Source organism: Camellia sinensis, chromosome 12 (genome assembly GCF_055761805.1).
Source record: "Camellia sinensis isolate YWXY chromosome 12, ASM5576180v1, whole genome shotgun sequence".
Lineage (NCBI taxonomy): Eukaryota > Viridiplantae > Streptophyta > Magnoliopsida > Ericales > Theaceae > Camellia > Camellia sinensis.
In genome coordinates this window covers 70,325,100-70,347,566 of record NC_138972.1, presented here as the reverse complement: position 1 = coordinate 70,347,566, position 22,467 = coordinate 70,325,100, and the positions used below count along the sequence as shown (strand labels likewise).

The 22,467-nt window shown below is 38.0% G+C and overlaps 1 protein-coding gene across 5 annotated transcripts in view; it reads right to left on the bottom strand.

The window, feature by feature from the left end:
• Positions 1 to 14,595: 14,595 nt before the first annotated feature.
• Positions 14,596 to 22,467, bottom strand: part of RIF10 (polyribonucleotide nucleotidyltransferase) — a 66,504-nt gene continuing 58,632 nt past the window's right edge. For 3 of the 5 annotated variants that reach the window (XM_082898889.1, XM_082898891.1, XM_082898892.1), the window contains 4 exons: positions 17,999 to 18,052; positions 17,879 to 17,920; positions 16,013 to 16,495; positions 14,596 to 15,071 (listed from right to left, as the gene is read on the bottom strand). In XM_082898889.1, the coding sequence (XP_082755015.1) occupies positions 16,076 to 16,495; positions 17,879 to 17,920; positions 17,999 to 18,052 (516 nt within the window). In that variant the 3' untranslated portion in view covers positions 14,596 to 15,071; positions 16,013 to 16,075. The remainder of the gene's footprint in view (positions 15,072 to 16,012; positions 16,496 to 17,878; positions 17,921 to 17,998; positions 18,053 to 22,467) is intronic. The other 2 variants (XM_082898890.1, XM_082898893.1) reach the window with 2 other exon arrangements.

Below are 22,467 nucleotides of genomic sequence, written 5' to 3'. Positions count from 1 at the left end.
TGGTAATCATCACTGCAAGTGGGCCCAATGTCGAGCTATACTCATCTCGACCCTTTTACTTGTTATCACCTTGGTCTGCCTTGGGACTCAGCTCTAGATAGCGCGGTCAAGGCTCTGGAGACACTTCTAAGTGGCTTGGTGCCTGGATAGCCCAGGACGGGGCTATTGTAGCTCCTACCCCAGTCAATAGCTCGGCCCAAATGCTTAAGAATGGACTTAGATCGGCCCAATTTACTCACGTAAATTACCCTCTCAAACACCATATTACTTTGAGCGCCCCAATAATAAATTTTAAATTTTATTTATTTGTTTGAATACCCCAAATAATATCTACCATAATCCTAATAACCTTAAAACCTTGTACAAATCTCCTTTGTACACCCCATTACCTATAAACAGAGGAACAAAATTAAACCACATTTGGGGTCTCTGAAATTTCAATCGACGAAAAGAGATTCTAAGTTCATCCAAGACGAAGATCTTCCACTCAAGGAATCAAAATATATTTGTCTAGATATTTAATTCTAAACCTATGAAGTTTGTTTGGATACTCAGTGTTGAACGCAAGAAAATTGGTTCCAGTTGTTTCATATGGATACTTAGTGCCGAACAAAATATATTTTTCTAAATACTTAATTCCGAACTTATAAAGTTTGTTCGGATACTCAATGTTGAACATAAGAAAATTGGTTTCAACTGTTTCGTATGGATACTTAGTACCGAACAAAATATATTTGTCTGAATACTTAATTCCGAACCTATGAAGTTTGTTCAAATACTCAGTTTTGAATCAATTCGGAAAATCAACCTACAAAAAACAATGAACAACAATTAAAAACTTACTTTCTCTATAGAAAATTGCTTGAAAACATCTTATTTATTGTCCATTGTTGATTTCAGTATGAAATATAATGCAATAATGATGTATTAAAGTAAATAATGTTGGGTTAGGGTTGGGTATGAAGATGCAAAATAGAAGAGAAAAGAAAAAATGACGGGCTGATGATAAGTGGGGTGTTCAAAACACTTTTATGTACGCTTTTTCCAAAGTCAAGTACTTTTTAGTCATTTTAAATAAGGACTAAATACTAATAAAAAATATCATTAAATTGGGTGCCCAACCTACTTTTTAGAGTACAAATAGGAGGAATGTGATTAGGTGTTTTAGCTTGTTGACTATTTTAACCCCAACCTAACTTGCCAAACGGGACCTTCGAGGTAACAGCCATGTTTGGCAACTCCTCAATTTGAATGACAGGAAATGAGGGATAGTGAACTGAATAGAAAAATTGAATAAATCGCAAACAAAATCAAACTGTATAATTTGATTTTATTTTTTAACACACAGATCAATTTTGATTTTTAAAAATAGGTGAATCATACTTCATGATTATGTTCGTGATTCATAGTTATGGTTATGATTTGAAATTGAACTGGACTATTTAAATATATATATATATATATGTGTGTGTGTGTAATTTGTTATTTGTTGAAAACATTCGAATATCATAAGTTAAAAGACCTTTTTTTCTTACATATGTGTTACTGTATAATAACAAAATTAGTTTTAAATAATTATTGTTTGTAAAAAGGTGACATATTGAACTCAGGAAAAAAATCGAATAAATTGCAAATAGGACCTAATTGTATAATTTGTTTTGATTTTTTAATACATGATTCAATTTTGATTTTTAAAATAAGTGAACTGTACTTCACGATTCAGTTCGTGATTTATAGTTATTGTTATAATTAGAAACCGAACTGGACCTGATTATTTATATATATATATATATATATATAATTTGTTATTTATTGTAAACATTCGAATGTCCAATTACTATCTTAAATATTCATAAGTTGCTTAACCCCGTTTTTTTTTTTATATTTTTTACGTGCTTGTGCAATAACAGAATTAGTTTTAACTAATTATTGTTTGTAAAATGATGACATATTGTGATTATATTGTAAACAAAGACAAAGTTAATAAGGGTTCGTTTGGGAAGTGAGTTGGTTTTTTGGCTATTTTAGTCTGGGGCTAAAAAGTCTCGTTTGGGAAGGATTTTTTTGGTTTTTTTTACTTTTTATGAAATAAAGAATGTAATGATTATGAGTTGGATGTGATGTTTTGTCTTATTGAACTAAAAATATTATTTTGTTTTTATATGACTAAAATAGCTCCAATCCTTCTTCCCAAACGAAGCCTAAGAACTGTGGTTTTAAAGCCAGCTGTACTACATTTTCATGGTTCAATTTGATTTAATTCTAAGATTATTATGGTTTGATTTCAAATTCGAATCCAAATAGAATCTCATTCAAGTTTTTGATGAGAGTACTCGCTCCATAAATTTAATTTCAAATTTTGTTTGACTAGAAGTCTAGCTGCTCAAACACTTAAGTTTAGATAAAATGACCAATCTATGCTATATACAAACCAAACCTGGCCAGCAGCCCACAAACCGTCTCTCTCTCTTTTCTCCCTATTTTTCTGTCAACTCTCCGTCGATCGCCGCCGTCCACCTTTCACCCTCTGCCTCACCTGCGCCTCCATCTTCCCCACCGCCCCATCCTCCGCTGTGGTCAGTTGGCTCTCTTTCTCTTTCTCTCTCATCTTTCTCCGATCCCCAAAAGCTCAACTCTGCCACCATTGACGATGTCTTTCGGTTGATTGAGCGATACTTCAAGGAGCATCACCACCGTCTCGAAGCTCAGAGGGTTGCCATAAATCGAGCAATACTTCTTCCCTCTGATGTGTTAAAGTCGAACAACGAAGGTTTGGTGTGTTAGGATCAAGGCACTCTAGAAATCAATTACACATAAAAAAAAACACAAGAGATTTATGTGGTTCGATAATAGCCTACATCCACGAGAAAGATATCCATTATAGAATTTTTTCCCGAAAGGAGTTGTACAACACTTACATCTTACTCTTTCTATAGAACTCTCACCTCACAGATACATACACTCTGTGTTTTCTTTTTTTTTTTTTGTGTTATTCTTCTCTTCCTTTCAGCCTCTATTTATACATAGAAAAGAGGGAACAAAGTGAAGTGAAAGGAGTTATTGGGTTGCCAACTGCCAACTTCCTCTTCCTTCTTGACTTGGAGACCCAACCTCCAACCTCCAACTACTCTATGTGGGTTGGAGTTAACAATTCTCCCCCTCTACGCCCATATGGATAACTGACTTCTTACTTGAAGTCCATCCCGGTCAGATTCTTGTAAACTTCCAATTTGTCTTCGGTGACAACCTTGGTCATCATGTCAGAAGGATTCTTGTCCGTGTGAATCTTCACCAGCTTCATTAGTTGGTTTTCCATCACTTCTCATATCCACTGATACCGGACATCAATGTGTTTTGTACGAGAATGGTACATGGAATTCTTGCTCAGATCAATTGCACTTTGACTATCACAATGTACCTTGTACTCTTCCTGTTGTAGACCCAATTATTGGAGAAATCGCTTTAACTATAACATTTCCTTTCCAGTATCTACGGCAACAATGTACTATACATCCATTGTAGATAAAGTAACACACTTTTATAGTTTGGACTGTTATGAAACAGCTCCCCCTACAAAGGTAAATAAAAATCCTGATGTAAACTTTCTACCATCAAGATCACCCGCTATATCGGCATCTGTAAAACCCTCCAAAATTGGTTCAGCTCCGCCAAAACATAGACACATCTTTGAAGTTCCCTTCAAGTATCGAAGAATCCATTTGACAACCTCTCAATGCTCCTTTCCTGGATTGGTGAGGAATCTACTCACAATGCCAACTGCGTGAGCTATATCTGGCCGGGTATACACTATTGCATACATCAAACTCCCTATTATGGAAGAATAAGGGATTGCCTCCATTTCTTTCCTTTCAAAACTGGTCGTGGACACGAACGCTTTGTCACATTAAAATGGTTGGCCAGTGGTGTGCTGACTGGCTTGGCATCTTTCATGTTAAACCTTTCAATCACCCGTTTAACATATTTCTCATGTGACAGCCATATCTTCTTGGCTTTCTTGTCACGAACAATCTTCATGCCCAAAATCTGCTGTGCTGGGCCTAAATTCTTTATGTCAAAATACTGCGACAAGTTCTTTTTCAACTTGTTGATCATAACAATATCCTGTCCGATGATCAACATATTATTGACATACAATAGTAGGATGATGAAGTTTCTATCTGAAAAACTTCAGGAATATACACACTGGTCTGCTACCATTCTTGTGTACTCGTGATCTACCATGAATGAATCAAACTTCTTGTACCATTGTCTCAGTGCCTGTTTCAGGCTATAGAGACTCTTCTTCAGTTTGCAGACTAGATTCTGTTTCCCTTTAACTTCAAATCCTTCTGGTTGCTCCATATAGATCTCTTTCTCTAAATCACCATGGAGAAAGGCAGTCTTGACATCCATCTGTTCTACCTCCAGATTCAAGCGTGCTGCTAATCCTAAAGCTACTCAAATGGAAGTCATCTTCATAATTAGGGAGAAGATCTCATCAAAGTCAATTCCCTTCTTCGCCCAAAACCTTTGACCACCAAGCGAGCTTCATGCTGTAGTATTTTATCATTGCTATCTTTCTTCAATTTGTACATCTATTTGTTTTTCAATGCCTTCATGCCCTTTGGAAGTGAAACAAGCTTATAAGTGTGATTCTTCTGCAAAGAACTCATCTCCTCTTTCATGGCTTGCATCCAACAATCTTTCCTTGTATGACTCTTTACTTCCGAAAAACTCTCAGGCTCCCTTTCATCAGTAATCAGAATATACTGAGAAGCGGGATATTGGTTAATAGCATGACAGCTCTTCTAGATCTCCGCAATTGAGGCCCAGTTGCCTCTGGTTGAGGGAGTTGCTCACTCTGCTCAATACCCTCTTCATTCGGGTCTTCATTTCTTTCCTCTTGATCCTCAATTTCTGGTATAGGATCCTGTAACTCTGGCACTTCTTATTGCACATCATCACATCTAGCACTTTGTGATGGCTCGGGAAATGGGAACAAATCTGGAGTGATGACCTCTTTAGACTTTGCAGACTTCTCAAAATCTGCTACTGTCTGGTCTTCTTGAAACATAACGTCTTTACTCTTGAACATGTTCTTATTCACTAGGTCTCACAACTTGTACCCAAATGTTGCATCTGAATAGCCCACAAATATGCATGGAGTGGACTTGTTATCAAGCTTCTGTTTGTTTTCCTTAGAGATGTGTGTGAACGCCTTACACCCAAAGATTCTCAAGTGAGAATATGATACCTTTCTTCTGGACTAGACTTCCCCAGGTATTGCAAAATTCAATGGGACTGAAGGTGACTTGTTGATGAGATAACAAGTTGTACGAGCGGCTTCAGCCCAAAATGACTTTGGTAACTTTGCCATTCTGAGCATATATCTAACTCTTTCAACAATAGTGCGGTTCATCGTTTCTGCCACACTATTGTGTTGTGGGGTACCGGGAACTGTTGTCTCGTGTCGGATACCTCTGCTAGCATAATGTGCTTCAAAAGCATTGGAAGTGTACTTGCCACCATTGTTTGTGTGAAGACACTTCAACTTCTTCCTAGTCTTTCTTTCCACCATTGCATGGAACTCCTGAAAGTACTAGAATACCTCATCCTTCGTCTTCAGGAAATACACCCACAATTTCCTTGATGCATCATCAATGAAGGTCAGAAAATAATTGCAGCCGCCAAGTGACTCCACTTCGATTGGGCCACAAACATCCGAGTACACCATATTGAGCACTTCTATTTTTCTCTTGCTTGTTGAACTAAATGATACTCGATGCAGCTTGCCATAAAGACAATGATCACATGACTTCAAGGCACTCCCTTTGGATAAGGGTATCTTGGATTGCTTTGCTAATAGATACAATCCCTTCTCGCTCATGTGAGCTAGTCTTCTGTGCCATAAGTCTGGTGACTCCTTGTCTTCTACTGCATTAAGACTTCCTAGACAAATCTTCGTTTGAGTCTTGTACAGTGTTGAAGACATCTCTCCTCTGGCGATTGTCAAAACTCCTCCTGTCAGCTTCCAATGGCCATTTCCGAATGTACTTGTATAGCCCTGTCGGTCCAGGGCACTTCCGGAGATAAGATTGAGGCACAAATCTAGAACATGCCTCACATCTTTGAGAACCAACTTGTGTCTGACACTAGTCTGAATACTAATGTCTCTAATACCCACAATCTTCGAATAGCTAGAATCTCTCATTCGAACAGTGCCAAAATCTCTAGCGTTGTACAAGCTGAAAAGTTCTCTGTGGGAAGTGGTGTGATAGGATGCAACTATGTCTATCACCCACTCTGTACAGCTGTGGTCAACCACGTGAAGGCATTCCTCATCTTCACCAACTGCAAGAAGTATTTCATCAGTTGTTGTGGCTGTCATGTTCTCATCTCCTTTTGACTTACTGCTTTGGTCTTTATCTTTCTGGCTTGGGCAGTTCCTCTTTATGTGACCCTCATAGCCACAGTGAAAGCAAGTGAAGCTAGAGTTACCTTGACTTTTACTGTCTCTGGATTTACTCCTGCTGTTTCATCTGCTTCTACTCTTGTTTCTTCCTCTGCCTCTGTCTCTTCATTTGCCTTTGTCTCTACCTCTATCTTCTGTGACAAGAGCATGAGACTGATTACCTCCCATGTCTTTCCTCCTTGTCTTTTCATTGTACATGGCGTCTGTGACAATGCTCATGGTCAGCTTCCCCTCTAGTGCAAAGTTGCTGAGAGAAACCACCAATGTCTCCTAGCTATCCGGTAAAAAACTAAGCAGTAGTACGGCTTGCATTTCTTCATCCAAGGGCATCTTGATGGTTGCAAGCTGATTCACCAGATTCCTGAATTCACTGGTGTGCTCAGGAACAGACACACTATTCTTCAACTTTAGATTTACAAGCCTTCTCATTACCAAGTCTTTGTTCCGGGCGATTTTTGACTGGTACATTCCTTCTAACACTGTCTAGAGGACATATGCATCTGTTTCCTGGGCTTCATCTTTATCCAGTCTTCATCCTTCACTTCTTCCGGTTTAACCCCTTTTAGAGCAATATGGTCAAACAGGTCTTTATAATATAGGATGTCTTCCATTCGCGACTTCTAGATTGCATAATTGGAATGATTCAACTTGATAGAAACCACTATTAAATCGTCAAAATCAGACTTCAAATGGCTCAGATCTACCCAAAATATGTTTAACGGTTCAAATCTGGAGATGTACTGCAGCCGTGTAACACTAGATAACTCCTTCGCTTTTGGGTCGGGTCAACCCGTTAGGCAGAATCGACCAATTAGTGTTGTCGTGGTTGACACGTGGCGCTTACCTAGCGATGACGTGTCGATGACGTGGCTGACAGGTGTCTACCATGGCGTTGACTTGGCAAACACATGGCGTGCGTCTACTGGTTGTCTTCTGACACGTGGCGTGTCCTGGGTGCGACACCATGGCGTTGACTTGGCAAACACATGGCGTGCGTCTACTGGTTGTCTTCTGACAGGTGGCGTGTCCTGGGTGCGACACGTGGCGGATGACTTCACTTGATCTTGCAAAAATAAATTTGCTAATTTGTTGCTAGAGAGTTTCGAACTCTCAACTAGGGTTGGGCATAGGGTTATCCGACCCGCACAATCTTCCATACCCGACCCAAATCGAATCGCACATGTATGGGCGATTTCGTAAATTGAATAGGATAGGGTGCGGTTTGAAATATATAAGATTTTCGGGTTACAAGCGGGTTGCGGTTTTGAACCGCACCTATCACGACCTGTCCGTACTTAGCCAAATATAATTTATTTATTTATTTTATTGTTTAAAACATGGATCGTTCGTTCATCATCTAGATCTATCCATTTTATCATATCTATTTCTGTTTTGCCCAAACAAACAAAACAAAACCCTAATCCCACAGCTCACCTTTTATTCTTCCATCTCTCTCTCTCACTCTCTCTCCCCCCGATCGACCAGAACCAGCGCCGATCGACCAGAATTTGCGCCGAACCAGCGCCGATCGACTAGAACCAGTTCCGATCTGTCTCTATCTTCGTCTCCAATCCCCCTCTTGATTTATTCATTCTCTCTGTTTATTTTGGATCTTTTTTTTACAGACCCATGAGAAAATCCCTTGTTTTTCTCACTTTCTTGCCTCTGTTTGTCATTTATGTTCTTCAATTCCATGCTCATGCTACACCTGCAGGTGACAATTCTCTCTCTCTCTTTCTCTCTTTCGCTCTGTATATGTATTTGTTGTTTTATATACATTGATTCTAATTTTTCAGGACCCTTGATCAAACACTTGTCTTCTATTCTCAAATGGACTAGGTCAAGTCCAATAGCATTGACAAATTTATTAGATGGGTCAACATCCTTTTAGATGAGGGCTCACAATTTTGGACCTGGGTGCTCCCAATGTTTCGAAAATCCCATTAAGATTATTTTTGAATTATATAAATTCACCTCTTAAGATTTTTTTTAAGGAAATTTAATACTGTATCCTTTAGATTTTTTAATTTATTTATATAAATATTAAGTGGTATGGTAGGCTTTACTGTACTCAGTTTTTTTGTTTTTGTTTTTGTTTTTGTTTATGCATTTGCCCCCAGAAGATAGAATCATGCATCTATCCCTGCTTGTATATACAATTCTCTCATGTTTTGATGGTACATAGATGGAAATGTCCTTTAATTTGAGAATGGGTACCTAGTTAAAACTGTTGTGGACGAAAATGAGCTTGGAGTTGTGCCATACAAAATCCGTGTCCCAGAGGACAGTGAGCTCTACGCTGTCAATGAAGTTAATAACAACATTGTTCAGATTACTCCCCCATTGTTTCAATGTAAGCTTGTTCCTATCTCTTGCTATGTTCACCAATTGATAATTAGATGTTTCCACTATTGTCATAATACACCCAGTTTGATTGCCTAGAAAATTGAAAGAAAGGGTAAAGGTTCAAAAATGGGATTTTGTTGTTTTTAATTTTATAAGTTTTAATTCATTAATTATTAATGTTAGAGCATTTTAGAAAATTGAAAGAAAATGACTCGAAATAAATATTTACAAAATGGGAAAAAAACCTCAAAAGTTAATTTTTAAAGAAAAAAAAAATCTAAACCGCAAACCGCTCGCACATCCGCAAACCCTATCCGCACAAACCGCAAACCGCACTGCGGGCGGTTGCGGTTTGACTTTTCCCCAAACCGCATAGGTGTGGGCGGGTCAAAATCGAACCGCAAACACACAAACCGATCCGTGAGCACCCCTACTCTTAACTTCCAAAGGGAAAGCTTGAACTTTAACCACTCCACCACCTGAGTACTTGTGATATAATCTTTCACAAGTGAGTATTTATTACATCAGTCAGAGAATCACCTTCAACCTCTAACTTCGCCCGCCGGACTGAACTTCCTGGCAACCCTCCGACTAGTCTCCGGCTACGCATGTGAGGGCGCGTGGATAATCGTTTTGGCTTGATTTGTCTGGGTCTGGAATGCTCTCATCGAGACGGTCCTTCTAGTGTACTCAAAAGGTGATTTCAAGCAACTCGAAAATTTCAGTTTTGAAGAAAAACACTCTATTTTTTTGAAACTTGCTCACTTCGGCTCTGATACCACTTGTTAGGATCAAGGCACTCCAGAAATCAATCACACACAAAAAAACACAAGAGACAAGAGATTTACGTGGTTTGGTAATAGCCTACGTCCACGGGAGAGATATCCACTATAGAATTTTTTTTCCGGAGGGAGTTGTACAACACTCACACCTCACACTCTCTCTATAGCACTCTTACCTCACAGATACATACACTATGTGTTTTCTTATTTTTCTGTGTTATTCTTCTCTTCCTCGTAGCCTTTATTTATATATAGAAGAGAGGGAACAAAGTCAAGTAGAGGGAGTTATTGGGTTGCCAAACTGCTAACTGCCAACTTCCTTTTTCCTTCTTGACTTGGAAACCCAACCTCTAACTACTCCATGTGGGCTGGAGTTAACATGGTGGTCAAGAGGTCCGCGTCGGTGTCGCGGTGGTCAAGAGGTCACTGCTACCGTGGTGGTTTCACGGTGATTTTGACGCTTGTGAGCTCGTCGGGCTGGAGATTGGAGTTAGAAGATTGTGAGATCTGAGTTCTAAGTTCGTTGCCGCTGCCACATTTTCCACTACCATCCCTCCGACTTCGTCTTTGACCACTGAAGCCCAAAAACCTCTTGCAGATTTGAAAATCCTACCCCTAACATTTGTTTGGTGATAGAGAGGGGGTGTTTGGCAAAAACACTATAGTCTGGGAAACCAACACAACCTTTATTTCACTGTGAGATTGTTCTTTGTTGTATTTCTCTGAGATTCGAGAAATTGTTAATTTTTTTATTATTTTTTGTTATTCTTGTTGATGAAGATAATAAAGAAGCAGATTGCAACATATAAGGGGATCGGAGAGAGATTTGAACATATGTTTGAATTTTTTATATTTTTTTATTATTTGTTGCTGTTGTTGTTGATGATGATGAAAAAGAAACAAATTGCAACAAATAGGGAGAGAGAGGAGAGATCTAAACATATAGAGGAAAAAAAAATTTGAACAGCTAGGGTTTGGTTGAGCTTGGTATTGCAACATGTAGGGTTGGTTTGGCTTAACTGATATGCTTTTGTTTAGCTTCATATTTCAGCAGATAAAAAATATATATATAAAAAAATTGAATAGATAAAATTTAGGCAAATGAATTCAGATAAAAAATTAAACAGATAATAAAATTTAAACAAAATAAAAAATTAAACAGATAATAAAATTTAAACAAAATATTTCAACAGATATAGGGAAAAAAATTCAATAATAGTAAAAAAAATTAACAAATAGTTAAGAAATTTGAACAGACAAATGAAAATTTGAATAGATAGTTAAAAATTTGAACAAATAGATGAAAAATTTAAACAAATATAAAATAATTTGAACAGATAATAAAAAAAAGTCAACAGATAAAAAAAATCAACAGATAAATTAAGGGATAAAATTGAAAACAAAATACCTTTAAAAAAAATAAAAGGGCTTATCACAAAACTATTTCACAAATGGTGGACCTCACACTAATAAAAAAAATATCCATTAGACCTGATGCCTTATACCCTCTTTAACTTGAACTTTTTAACATATTTTTTTTAACAATTCAAAAATCTTATGGAGAAAAAAAAAAAATTATTACATTGCAGGGCCCTTTGATCTTTTTGAACATATGAATAAAAGGACTTCTAATTTACATTTTTTTTTTAAAATTTTAAAAAACACCCTTTTAACATATTTTTAATTTGCTTGTTGATTTTTAATTTTTATTTTTGATTTTTTTGATTTTTTTTTTTTTAATTTCTTAGTCCAGTGCGTGCTTAAAAATAATCAAGTGCACCCTAGAAAACACCACTTACATTAGTGTCTTTGTTAAGTTGTCTAGTTATGTCAAAATTTCACCTTTTAAAATATCATAATTTTTATTATATGTACCTTTTTTTATTTTTTATTTTTATAGAATTTATAATATTTTTGTTAAAAATTATCAAACAAGATCTATTGGAGATTAATTGATATTAACAAAAATTAAAATTTTCGTAATTTCTAAAACAAAGATACTACAAAAATTTGCGATTTCATCCCCAATTAGTTGTTCATCATTCTTTCTTGAACTTCATCTCCTCTTAATCAATGTTGCAACAGCTTAGAGCATGTAACTTTCTTGACTTCTCTTTTTAGATCTTTGACAGGGTGTTTGGGAAGTGAGTTTTTATGTTGGTTATTTTAGTTGTAGGATATTATTGGATAAAAAATTTTTAGTATTTGGGAAGATAGTTGGGTTTTTTTTGTGATTGGATGTGATGTTTGTGATTGAAAAAGTGAAATGATTATGAGGTTGGATGTGATATTTTGTTTGTATTTGTTTTTTTGGTTTTGCAAACCTTTTGTCTTTTAGTAGAAAAAATGAGAAAAAAATTTGGGAACCAAGTTCCCAAACACCACCTCGTCTAAAATATGCCAATGCTACAAGCTTTGATGTTATCATAATTCTTACGAGGGGCTTTTCCCAAACTAAGCTTCTTTTGCATCCTATTTCCCAAATTAGACCTAGTTTGAACGGATTTCCCAAACTAGGCTAAAGCGCTATTACAAATTGCACTTTCACTATTTGGAGCCTAAAATTTGATGAATAGTGAAAGCGTTATTCGAAATCGCGATTTTAATTAAGAAAACGCTATTTGAAATTGCACTTTTAACATAAATTTTTTTTCTGAAAAAAATGTGGTTACAATTTTTTTTTTTTTCCAAAAAACGCGATTACAAATCGCGCTTCTACTATTCAAATGCAAAATCGCGTTTCCAAATGGCGTTTTCAAATCACACCAAACCAACGCACACACTCTGACACACACCCCCCACAGCACTCATGCACACTCTGACGCACACACCCCCCATCACACAATATAATTGAAATAATTAAATATATATAATAATTTATAATAGTAAATAGTAATCAACTATATAATTTTTGTAAATATAAATTATTTTTATATAATTTTTATCTTTTGAGTGGTTAGAAATAATTTTTTACAAATTAAATTGAAATAACCCTACGTATGTATATAACCTGCCCAAAAATTAAAATGATAATTATTTTTTACCCTTAAATGATAATTATTTTTTGTTTTTTATTTCTCAATAAAAAAAATTTGTAACCACGTTTTTTTCAGAAAAAAATTTATGTTAAAAGCGCGATTTCAAATAGCGTTTTCTTAATTAAAATCGCGATTTCGAATAACGCTTTCACTATTCATCAAATTTTAGGCTCCAAACAGTGAAAGCGCGATTTATAATAGCGCTTTAGCCTAGTGTAAGAGGAGCTAATTTAAGCCCACTAAATTTTTTAGGCCCAATAGCCCAAGATTAGTGGGCCCGAATTTATCGCAAGTCCAAGATTGTTGGGCTTGGATTTATCGCCGTCAAACGGGTTGAATGGCTCGAAAGGGTTCGGATCCACGAACCTAGAGACTTACTCAAGCCCGGACTCGAAAGGGTATTAAGCAAGCCTAGAGATCCGAGGCACTCGGACTCGAAAGGGTTCGGATCCACGAACCTAGAGATCCGAAGCATCTGGCTTCGAACGGATTCAAACGCAATCTAGAAGTCGCTCCGTTACTGAGTCCCAGAACACTTGCGGGCTCGGAGCTTTCCGGGATTTACGCACCAGAACCATGGGCGTAATGGAGTTCGAACAAAGGACCCGATCCCGAGGACGGTGAGTGGAGACAAATTCACTCTTCGGTTAAACTAGCCTATACCCGGGTCGAGGTGGCACGACCCCGGGGGGTCCATGAGACTCGGCAATATTTTGCGGCAGGACGTCCTCTGGGACTACCCCTGACCCTTTGGGATGATTGGGGATCATTGGTTAGGTGTGGCTAAGAAAAAGGGTTCGCCGAGGGAGTGATCTCCTCTTCGGGGTTTTCTCATCCTCGGAGAAGTCACCTCCTCGGAGAGGTCACCTCCTCGGACAAGGTGGTTAGAGAGAATATCCCCCATGTGCCTTGCACATGGGCTCCATCCTACATCATGAGGTGCCTATAAATAGCACCCACCCATAGCTTTACAAGGGATGAATTTTGGAGATTTTTCAACTCTTGGGAAAGAACTAATTTCCCATCTCCATTATCAACCTTGAGAGTGAAAGTGGGAGATCCCTGGGAGAGCCTTGCCATTATTCTATTCTCTAGCCATTTTGCCTTCTTCTTCACCCAATCTCTTATCTCCATCATCTCATTTGTTGTTGTGTTCCTAAGTTGAGATTATTGAAGAATCTAAGCCTCTCACATTTCTTCTAGAGAATTCGAAGTTGTTCTTCAAGGATCTTCGAAGATCTTCGAATTTTCTAACTCTTTTCTTGAACCCTCTCCTATACCTAGTTTGAAAAATCCTTCCAAACTAGGCCTAATTTGAAAAATAAAATGCAAAAGAGGCTTAGTTTGGGAAAAGCCCCTTCTTACGAGTCTGTTGATAGGGATGGAAAAACAAAAGAGTCATTGCTTGAGTCATGTTTCCCAACTTGCTTTAGTGCAGAGCTTTTACTTTTCTAGTTAGAGACTAGCGTTTTGAGGCTAACGTAGGATCCGCTCAAGGACCTACCAATTTAGGTAAATATCTAACGTGTTTCCCGACTACAAAGTCAGTTCTGGAGTACAAGCTATGCATTTTTTGGGATTTGCATGCACTATGGTTGAAACCTCTAAGGGGTCTAAATAGGTTGGACTTGAGTAGGCTGGGAAAAAAAAAAAACAATTGCAATTGTCTGATTGTTTCATCTCAGTGGTTCAGGCAAGGAATTTAGAAAGGCTTGCATTAGGTTAACGTCATCGATTCCATTTCTGATTCCATAACCATGATGGACAGTACAGAGGAAATCTGTGTGTTTATGTATTGAGTTCATGTATTGAATTAGATCAACATGGAACAATCTACTCAGGGCTTCCCCTAACCACCAAGGAGAGTAGGAATTTTACTAGAGGGAAAGAGGCAATGAATTTGAACAAGTGTTAAATGATTTGATTACTGTGACTGACTTAGCTTGTAAATTAGATAGGAACAGAAAAACCTAGAAATGGATTAAGTTCATATCATATGCAACATGAATTTTGGGGTTAACCAATAGGTACAGTAATGTATGCTATTGTGCTTTCAAGTAAAGTAGCATACAATTGAGTGGGGAAAATATTAAAGAAAAATAAAAACCTCAAAAATTCTTAAGACTGTCAAAATAACCTATGAAACTACAATTTAAAAAACAAAAATCCTTGACAAAACAAAAGAAATTGTTACAGTTGCAGCAGTGGAGATAAGGCCTCAAACTCCCAAGTAATCTCAGGCAATATCGCTTATCTATCAAAGATGGAGGTTTCTGAATTCACACTACTCCGGCTGCCTGTGAATGTGATCCTCTTTCTCCACAAAAATAATCCTCAGGGGGACGACGTCTCGTTAGGTTCCTTCTGCTACTTGTGACTATTTAACACTTCATTACATGTGCAAGCTCTAAGGTGGATGTGCTGAAGAACTTCCTGCCCAATGCAGACACAATTATCAGCCATTATTGTAAACTTAGTCCATAGGTAATTAAAGAAATAAGATTTTTCATGTTCCTGTGCACTGGGGAAAAGAAAAAGAAAAGAAACATATATAAGAGTGAACCCATTAACTGAGGTTGTGGTCCATGCAGTTCCAAAAAAAGAAACAGAGGTCTGTGGTCTATTGGAAAAAATGAACTTTGAACAATGAGCAATCAGCATAAGCAAAGAATGCAAGGGATCATTATGGACACTCATGTTAGACTATTAAGTGTAAGATTGTACGGCAGTGCCTAGAGTGTCATAGAAACAAAAAATAAAAAAAATTAGTAGACAAGAATTTTCTTGAGAGCTATGAAGAAAGTATTATCATACATATACACTCAACACTCCTGGGAGATCTTCATTAATAAATAGAATTACTTTGATCTTAAATTACTCCATTATTTTCAGTGATGAAAAATTTGCTTGAAAATTTATAAAGTTTTCAGTGAAAATAAAACATTTCCACAAGAAAAAAACTCTTACAATGTAATTTAAGTAATAGGAAATATTCAAATCTTCTGTAACTAATAATTCATTAATATTATTAATTACTCCAAGAAAACATGTATGGTGGGCCATTTGGTCAAACACTTTATTGTATTTTATTTTTTAAATTTAAAAAATTGGGAAATTCATAATTATATCTCATGGAACAAAATTGGTTCCACAAATAATTATTAATCATTAAGGATTATGAAATTATAGACTATTAATTACTAGAGGGCCAACTATAAATAGATATTGCTTTCATGGTCAACAAATAGTGCCTAGTAACTGAGAATTTCAATGCTTCAACCAACTAAAGACCACCATCAGTAAAGAGTATAAATTTATTGTCTGTAATATAAAATTAGTATCGGCTTCAAAAACTGGAAGCAGGTGACTCGTACCTTTGCTCCTTTTTTATGCAGAGGATCGTCTATCTAAGAAGATGAAAACCAATCTAACTCTTACTATCCGACTTTGGCCTCTCCATTCACTAAGGTACTTTTGTTTTCACTGGAAACACTGCCAATAGCTTTACTGCTGCTCCTTTTTGGCGTCTCTTTGATGGTAGAGGCACCATCTTTGGCAGAACTATCTAATCTTTTGACAACCTTCTCTTTTGGTAGATTGTCCTCTTGTGAATGACTTCTAAGGGAGCCTGTGTGTTTCACAGTGCTACTTTTATCTGCAGACTGTTCAGTTTTCCCTCCTATTAAACCATCTTTGTGCATGTTCACAACTTTCTTGGGTGTACCCTTATCGGAAGCTTTCTGGGAAGCTGCATTTTCCTTGGTAAGGTCACCCGTACGGTGCTTCAAACTGGGTTTCTCTGGAGCATCTGGAAGTAGAGCACGGCGGCTTAGGCGAAGTTGTCCCTTTTCATTTATCTGTATTTCAAGCTCACAGTTATTAGAGATTGTTAACATTATTATTTTTTCTGCAAAAGTAGTTCCAATAGAAGAATATGCCAACTGAAAGAGTGAAACTTGGCAAAAAGGGTGGGTTAAGGAGATCAGAAGTATCAGCAATTACCAGCATTATTATTAATTTAATCTGTAAAAATTTGTCACAGAAAAACTTATGTTCATCACATCGACATTTTTTCATATTCTAATAAGATTTCAGAGGACATGCACATCTAAAAAAGTAATAATGATGCGAAATTATAGTATATAAGAGTCTAGGGGTGAATATCTGGTCAAAAAACAAGGTGTACAAATAAACATCACATCATTAGCCCCAGACCATGTAACATGGTATTAGAGCTTATGTTGGGGGATGTCTCTCTTTCTTTGCATTTTGCTGCTCTCTCTATATATGTTTGTTTGCATCTCCATTTTAAAAAGGGGTTGCACGTGAGGGAGGGTGTTGAATAATTTCATATACATTGTGGGGTCTATTTCCTAACAATTTATACTTTTGGAATAATTAGTGACTTGATGTGGTATCAGAGCTGAAATACCCAAGGATGGCAGGTTGTGTATCCCTGACTTGCACGAGGCAAATGCTACTGAGTGAGCATGCTGCATGTCAGAAAGGGTGTCAAGCCAAGTCTCACAGTGCCTAGGTATGAAATTAATATATAAATGTGAGGACCCCCTCACCTCAAAAGCTATCTTTTAAGGTTGAGTTCCACCTCAAAAGCCATCTCAAATGATTCTTGTTTGGGCTTAGGCATATATAGAATTAAACTGGAAACTTATTTCAGCCACCGAAGTTTCAATTTGTTTATAAATTATGTCATGCAATTTTAAAATTCTTGAAGTAAGCTAGTATTTTGGTTCTAGTAACAATTCTTTTGAAGTCATATTCTCTGAAGAAGAGCACAAGTTTATGAATATGACAGTTCAAATTCCATTTTAGGAAGACATGAAGACATGTAAAAGATGATTTGGACCAAGGGAATAATAAGATTGAAAGTGGGTTTAGCACCATCAAATCCAAGCCTAAGAATTCGAATGAAACCCACTTAGACAGACTTCAAACCCAAATCCAAGGCTCAAATTCCATGCTGACAAACACAGAATCAGTTCTATTACCTCATCTAGCAATTCTTCACACTGCTAATCACTTATGCGTGTCATATTAGGGAAACTTTTCATTCAGCGGTTGGAGAAAAAAAAAAGTTAAAAAAACAAGGAAGAAACAAAAAAGTAAGGTAAAGGACCTTTCAAGTTTCATGTTCAACACAGAAAAGGAAGGAAGCTATTTGTCATTTAAGCAAAAGCCTTGTTATAAGAAACAAATAGAAGGCATACGAAGTTCCTGACCTCAATAAGCTTGACATCAACACGATCTCCAATTTTGAATGCCTACAAGGACATAATTATGAAGAAGTTATTCTATCATCATTTCTATGCATTTATTTCAATAGCAAATAGTGTGCTTACATCTTCCGTCTTTTCCAGCCAATTTGCACTCAACTCGCTAATATGGCAAAGTCCCTGCAGCGAATTTGAAATATTGTGATTAATATGAAATTGTTTCTTTGTCCTTTCTTTACCAGCCTCTATGAGAGAACACTTCTGAAGATTAAAATTTTACATATAGATTTGAAGTACAATATGAGAATCATACATAGATAGAGGAAAGCAAAACCACCTTTTAAAAGTGTAGAGGTCTCCTATAGGAAGTATGAATATACATCCCAGAGTGGTGTATTTGCTTACCAACATGCATTGGACACACACTGACGTGTTGTACATGCATCTACTAGTCTCTATATCGTGCAACTTTTTATTTTTCAACTTTTTAAAAGAATTTTATATTCATTTATTTTTAAAATGGTCACACTTGGGACACAAGGGACATAGTGTCGATAACTTCAATATGGGTGAGACCTACGAAGCATGGACACTTCAAAATAATTGCCGTAACAGTGTTGGACGAGCATAGGACACAAACACGGCAGGGACGTGTGTCTGACATGCTACGTGGCGTGTCCATTTTTTTAATAATTTGAACTAGACAACGGCAAGTTACCACAAGGTTTTATTTATATTTTCCAAAGCTAATTTCGAAGGTCATGTTACAATATTTGGAAACATGATGGTTGAATTTAAAAAATATATATATATATATATAGAATTCATATCAAACCATTGACAACGTAACACAGATCTAACCATAGTTATGAAATTGAGAAATTGGCTTCTAATGATTCCTTGGGCCTTCACGCTGTAAGATTCCTGAAAGCTTTTCTGTATATTCAATTGCATCAATTACAATCAGACCTTAGAATATATATAGCCCTAACTCCTAAACCAAAAAAGAAATACAAATACAATACTATCATGACTCTAATACAATCATGTCTCTAATAGGACTCTAAGTTTCATTTGTAAGACCCACAATATATTCTCACACCCCCGCTCAAACTCAAGGTGTTTTAGCAGAAAACACGGAGAGTTTGCTAAGAAGAAACTGAAACCGAGTAGTAGTGTAAGTCTTGGTGAAGAAGTCTGCAAGTTGCAAAGCTGAAGGGATGAAAGGAAGCGAGATAGAGGCAGACTGCAGATGTTGGCGAACAAAGTGACAGTCAATCTCAATGTGTTTTGTCCGCTCATGGAAGACAGTATTGTGGGCAATCTGAACAGCACTGCGGTTGTCACAATAGAGAGAGGTAAGAGAAGACTGAGAAACACCCAAATCAGACAAAAGACAACAAAGCCAAACAATCTCAGCAGTGGCATGAGCCATAGCACGATACTCAGCTTCGGCAGTAGAGCGGGCAACGACTGATTATTTCTTACTTTTTCAAGAGATCAAGGAATCACCAAGAAACATACAGAAACCAGACGTAGACTTGCGATCAGTAACATCACCAGCCTAATCAGAGTCAACATAAGCCACCAGGTCCAAAGAGGAAGTAGAGGACAATAGTAAGCCTTGAAATACGGTACCCCTGAGATAACGAAGAATGCGAACCAAAGCAGCCCAATAGGTAGAGCGAGGAGCAGAAACGAACTAACTAACCACATGAACAGCATAAGCAAGATCAGGGCGAGTGACTGTCGGATAAACTAAATAACCCACAAGCTCGCGAAATAAAGTAGGATCATCCAGAGGGACACCATTAGTAGAATTAAGCTTCACATTAAGTTCAATAGGTGTATCAGAAATTTTAGCATCGGTAAGACCAGTACGGTGAATGACTTCATTAGCATACTTAGCCTGAGACAAAAAATAACCCTTTGGAGAAGAAGCAACCTCAATACCAAGAAAATACCGTAATGGACCCAGATCTTTCATTTCGAAGGTGCGGAAGAGATGCTGCTTGACCTCAGAGATAGCAGAAGAGTCAGAGCCAGTGATGATCATATCATCCACATAGAGTAAGAGAGCAACAAAACCAGCCGATGTATGTCTCAGAAATAAAGCAGAGTCGGAAGCTGAACAATAAAACCCAAGCTCGGTAACAGCAGTCTGAAAGCGATCATACCAGGCAGGAGGAGGCTGCTTCAGACCATACAGAGCACGCCGAAGACGACAAACTTGGCCAAAGGAATGGGAAAGACCAGGAGGAGGACGCATGTAAACCTCCTCAATGAGATGGCCATTAAGAAAAGCATTCTTAACATCCATCTGATAAAGAGGCCAAGAACGAATAGCAGCGATAGAGATCAAAGTACGAACAGTAGTCATCTTGGCAACAGGAGCAAATGTTTCCTCATAATCAATACCATACTCCTGAGAGAAACCTTTGGCAACTAGACGAGCTTTGTAGCGCTCAAGAGACCCATCAGAATGAGTCTTGACTTTGTAGACCCATTTGCAACCAACCAAGTTTTTATCAGCAGGCAAAGGAACCAGCTCCCAAGTACTAGTTTTCTGTAGAGCAGACAACTCATCGTCCACAGCGTGAACCCAATGAGGGTCCTGACATGCCTCTTTGTAAGACTGAGGTTCTAAAAAAGAGTGAATAGCAGACAAAAAAGTACGATAGGAAGCAGAAAAACATGTATTAGACTAACCTAACCTGTTTGGAGGATGACGCGCTCGAGTAGGATATCGGTGTGCAGCAGCATCAGAGTCGGCAGCAGCAAGAGGATCAGCAGTAGGGTAAGAGACAACAGGTGGGGGAGGAGCCTTGCGACGAGAATAAACTAACAACGGAAGAGGAAAACAAACTGAAAGATGAGAAGTAGCCAGAGGTGAAGCAGGAAGAGAAGATGAAACAAGCTCATAAGGAATTGTGGAGATGTACTCATCAGACGGTACCTCAGAAGGAAATGGGTCAATGTGAACCAAATCCTCTTTGAAAACTGGAGCAGTGACAGGAGGAAGCTGAAAGTAAGGCAGACGTTCGAGAAAAGAAACATGACGGGAAACATGGTCGTAACATCGATAGTCTTTCTGAGTAGGACTATAACCTAAAAAGACACAGAGGACAGACCGGACACTAAGTTTGGTCCTATCTTTGCGGGGAAGAAGGACAAAACAGGCAGACCCAAACACACGAAGGAGGGAGTAGTTAGGAAGTTGGGAGAACAAAGCCTCATAAGGAGACCGACCAGAAAGAATGGGAGTAGGCATGCGATTGAGAAGAAAAGCAGTAGTAAGAACTGCCTCCACCCCAGAATGGAGCCGGAACTGAGGCAGAGAGAAGAAGAGGCCTAGCTGTCTCAAGAAGATGATGGTGTTACGCTCAGCGCGACCATTTTGGGCAGGTGTATTTGTACAAGAAGTTTGGTGAATGGTACCCAAATTGGCCAAATACTCACAAAACTCAGTTTTAAAATATTCCCCACCCAAGTCAGACCGTAACACTTTAATAGTAGACCCAAACTGTGTAGTAATCATAGACTGAAAGGTACGGTATATCTGATAGAAATCGGACTTATGAGTCATAAGATAAACCCAAGTGTAACGGGTGTAGTCATCAACAAATGACACATAGTATGCAGAACCCCCTTTGGTGAGAACAGGAGAAGGGCCCCAAACATCAGTATGAACTAAAGAAAATGGTATATCGGATATAGAAGTGCTTTTACGAAAAGGTAAGGCTGTCATCTTGGCGAGTTTACACCCCCGACATTCAGTAAGTTCACTAGAAGAAACTTTTCCCAAGATACCTGATTGAGCCAAAGACCGTAAGCGGTCAGCAGACAAATGCCCTAATCTAGAATGCCACAAGTAGAAAGGACTGGACAGAGAATCTAACTGAAAAGAGGAAAAGGCAGTCGGAGAGGTTGTTAAAGGTAGATGCAAGCTCTCTACCATATAGAGGTCCCCAACTCTACGACCAATCCCAATCTGCTGTTTAGACATCCGATCCTGCACAGAACAGATAGAAGAGGAAAAGATAACATTAAAACCAGAGGCGTCAAGTTGACTGATAGATAATAAACTGACAGATGATTGAGGAACATAAAGAACAGATGGAATAGAGACAGCAGACATAGCAGATGGTAGGACAGACCTAACAGATATAACAGGCATACCAGACATACCAAACCCATTAGCAGCATTGACAGTAATAGGAAAAGGAGGAGGAGTGCAATTTTGAAGTAAGGAGAGATGTAGAGTCATATGATGAGAGGCACCAGAGTCAAAAAGCTAGACAGACGAAGAAATATCTGAAGAAGACCCAAGCAAGCCTGAATGAAGAGGGGAAACAATGGAGGCAGACATAGATGGCTAGGAGGTACACAATGTATGTTGAAACTGACTAATCTGAGCAGTCAAGGAAGCTAAGTCAGGATCAGGAGCCGGAGCAGATATAGTAGAATCGGTGGAAGGCCGAACGGTACTCAGAGGAGGAGCGCAGAACTTAATCGGCAATTGCTGAGAAGACGAGACAAATACAGACAAAGCAGACAAACATCCCTGCTTGGGACAATGATACTTCCAATGACCT